The sequence below is a fragment of the Octopus bimaculoides genome, chromosome 11 (assembly GCF_001194135.2).
Source record: "Octopus bimaculoides isolate UCB-OBI-ISO-001 chromosome 11, ASM119413v2, whole genome shotgun sequence".
Lineage (NCBI taxonomy): Eukaryota > Metazoa > Mollusca > Cephalopoda > Octopoda > Octopodidae > Octopus > Octopus bimaculoides.
The window spans coordinates 66,955,268-66,958,269 of NC_068991.1; the positions used below are offsets into that span (position 1 = coordinate 66,955,268).

The following is a 3,002-nucleotide window of genomic DNA, read 5'->3' on the forward strand; positions in this document are numbered from 1 at the left end:
ATATATGTATGGGTGTGTATAAGTTTGTGTGTCTGTGTTTGTCCCCCCAACATCGCTTGACAACTGATGGTGGTGTGTTTACGTCCCCGTAACTTAACGGTTTGGCAAAAGAGACCGATAGAATAAGTACTAAGCTTACAAAGAATAAGTCCTGGGGTCAATTAGCTCGACTAAAAGGCAGTGCTCCAGCATGGCCGCAGTCAAATGACTGAAACAAGTAAAAGAGTATAGGAGGGCTAAAAGCTGGATGGGAATGCCATATTGTGGGGCAGAATTAAGAAGTGAGGTAGGGAGACAGGTGTGTAGATGCATATATCAATATTCTACTTGTCTCAGTTTCAATTCTGCAGAGATGAGGACCCATGCCTGATTCCATTGTCAAGCATTTATGCTGATAAAGTTCTTTGATCTACTAAAATGAAAATATGTTTGAGAGGCAAATTGGCAGAATGGACAGACAGTGCATTGGATAAAAGAGTTTAGGAGAATGGAGAAAAGTCATCAAGAATCTGTGATCCGCAGGGAGTGAAGGGTTTAACTTAATTACTATGTATTCTTAATCTAATGTTAATTCTATGATGATTAAGGTGGTGAACTGACAAAATCATTAGTACTCTAGAAAAAATGCTTAGCGGCATTTCATTCATCTTTATGTTCTGAGCTTAAATTCCACAGAGTTCAACTTTGGCTTTCATCCTGTCAGGGTTCATAAGATAAGTACCGGTTCAACATTAAGATCCATGCCGTTGAGTTACTCCTCCCCCTAAATTGCTGGCCTTGTGCCAAAATTTGAAACCAGTATAATCAGCTTATTTAAGGCAGTGAGCTGGCAGAATCACTAGCATGCTGGGCAAAATACTTAGCAGCATTTCGTCTGTCCTTACATTCAAATTCTGCTGAGGCCAACTTTACCTTTCATTCTCTCAGGTTAAATGAAATAAATACCAGTTGAACATTGGGGTTGGTGTCAATGACTTACTTCTTCCACCAAATTGCTGGTCTTGTGTCAAAATTTGAGAGCAGTATTAATTTTATGATGAGTCTTAACCTTAGTGTATTGACTAAACTTGAGAAAAACAAAGAATACTTACTATATATTTAAAACATTTAAATGTAAACATAACATGATTGCTGTTCTTGTTCTTTAACTGATGGTTAGCCTTGGTCTTGGAGGCGCAATGGCCCAGTGGTTAGGGCAGCGGACTCGCAGTCATAGGATCGCGGTTTCGATTCCCAGACCGGGCGTTTTGAGTGTTTATTGAGCGAAAACACCTAAAGCTCCACGAGGCTCCGGCAGGGGATGGTCGCGAACCCTGCTGTACTCTTCCACCACAACTTTCTCTCACTCTTACTTCTTGTTTCTGTTGTGCCTGTAATTCAAAGGGTCAGCCTTGTCACACTCTGTGTCACGCTGACTATCCCCGAGAACCTACATTAAGGGTACACGTGTCTGTGGAGTGCTCAGCCACTTGCACATTAATTTCACGAGCAGGCTGTTCCGTTGATCGGATCAACTGGAACCCTCGACGTCGTAAGCAACGGAGTGCTAACAAACAAACAAAGCCTTGGTCTTGCACAGTGTTTTTCAACCATTTTTTAACCTTTTAATCACTTTGATTCATATTTTCCTTACATTGATCCTCCTAGCCATTAGATGCTTAAAAAATCTTATTACATTTCTATGATTAAATATTGTTAGGAATTGTATTCAAAAATTGTTAAAATATTTTATGTATTGTAGAAGTATAACCAGTTTATTGCAGATAAATTTTAACAACAAAATCTTAGATGGACCCCATCAAGGGCCATATGGACCCCAGTTAAGAACCACTGGTCTAGCAGAACGCTGTGCAATGATCAGTCAGCTCTAAAAGCCCTATCTTTTTAGGGTTGTGTAGGGCTTCAGTTTTTAATATATTTATTCCATATTTAAGATGTAAGATATGATTTGAAGGATATATGACTGTTATTTCTATTACTTTCAAACACCACATGAACTTAGTTCAAACCTGAGGATTTCTTTAAAAGTTTCATATTTGGGATATTAGATTAATTAAAAAAGAAAGGAGATGTCTATCTGAGAGTTTGTGTCATTCATCCTGACTTTAGTTTTGTGTTTCAAGAATTTTATTCAAGCAAGCAGAGCAGAAAATTTGGCATCCAAATAAATAAATAAACGAAAGATAAAAGATAAAAGAGATAAAAAATATTGATTTTTAAAATTTTCTGAGTAAAGAAAAGCTTGACAGAATGTTAAGAAAAACATGAGAGAAAAGTAAATAGAGTGCAGAAATTTATTTCTTTCTGATCTATGTGTAAATATGTCAGGAAAATTTAGGCCAATCGTAGTGGTTGAAAGGATTTTTAGGTGTTATTAAATGTTTAATTCCTAACACAGCATTTCAGTTTTAACTTACATCATGGTTTGTTCAATCAGTCACTTGAGTCTGCTGCTTCTTCTCATTCCACTTGCTTCATCTTGCAGATCCTTAAAGATTTCACCTCCCAGCTGCATCAATAAGGTAAGACTTTTTATTTATACAACAACTAAAGCTGTTATTTTTCTCTTTAATACATACGCGTGCGCACACACACATATATACATATACATATATAAATATGTGAGTGAGTGAGTGAGTGAGTGAGTGAGTGTGTGTGTGTGTGTGTGTGTGTGTGTGCGTTTGTGTGTGTTGTGTGTTTGTGTGTGTTGTGTGTGTGTACATATACTGGGGTCTATTAATTTGGCTGAACCAGTTAAGGTGGTGTCCCAGTATAGTTGTAATCCAGAGAATGAAACAATTAAAAGAAATATACATGCATATATATGTGTGTATATGTATTATTTATGTATATCTTATATATGTATCTATATATAAATATCTATCCAACTATCTATCTATCTATCTATCTGTCTGTCTGTCTATCTGTCTGTCTGTCTCTCTATCTGTCTGTCTGTCTATCTATCTATCTATCTATCTATCTATCTATCTATCTATCTATCT

General features: G+C 36.7%; 1 protein-coding gene across 1 annotated transcript in view; it reads left to right on the forward strand.

The window, feature by feature from the left end:
• Nucleotides 1-2,351: 2,351 nt before the first annotated feature.
• Nucleotides 2,352-3,002, forward strand: part of LOC106878081 (uncharacterized) — a 50,584-nt gene continuing 49,933 nt past the window's right edge. The window contains exon 1 of the mRNA XM_014927178.2: nucleotides 2,352-2,522. Within this exon, the coding sequence (XP_014782664.2) occupies nucleotides 2,421-2,522 (102 nt within the window). The 5' untranslated portion in view covers nucleotides 2,352-2,420. The remainder of the gene's footprint in view (nucleotides 2,523-3,002) is intronic.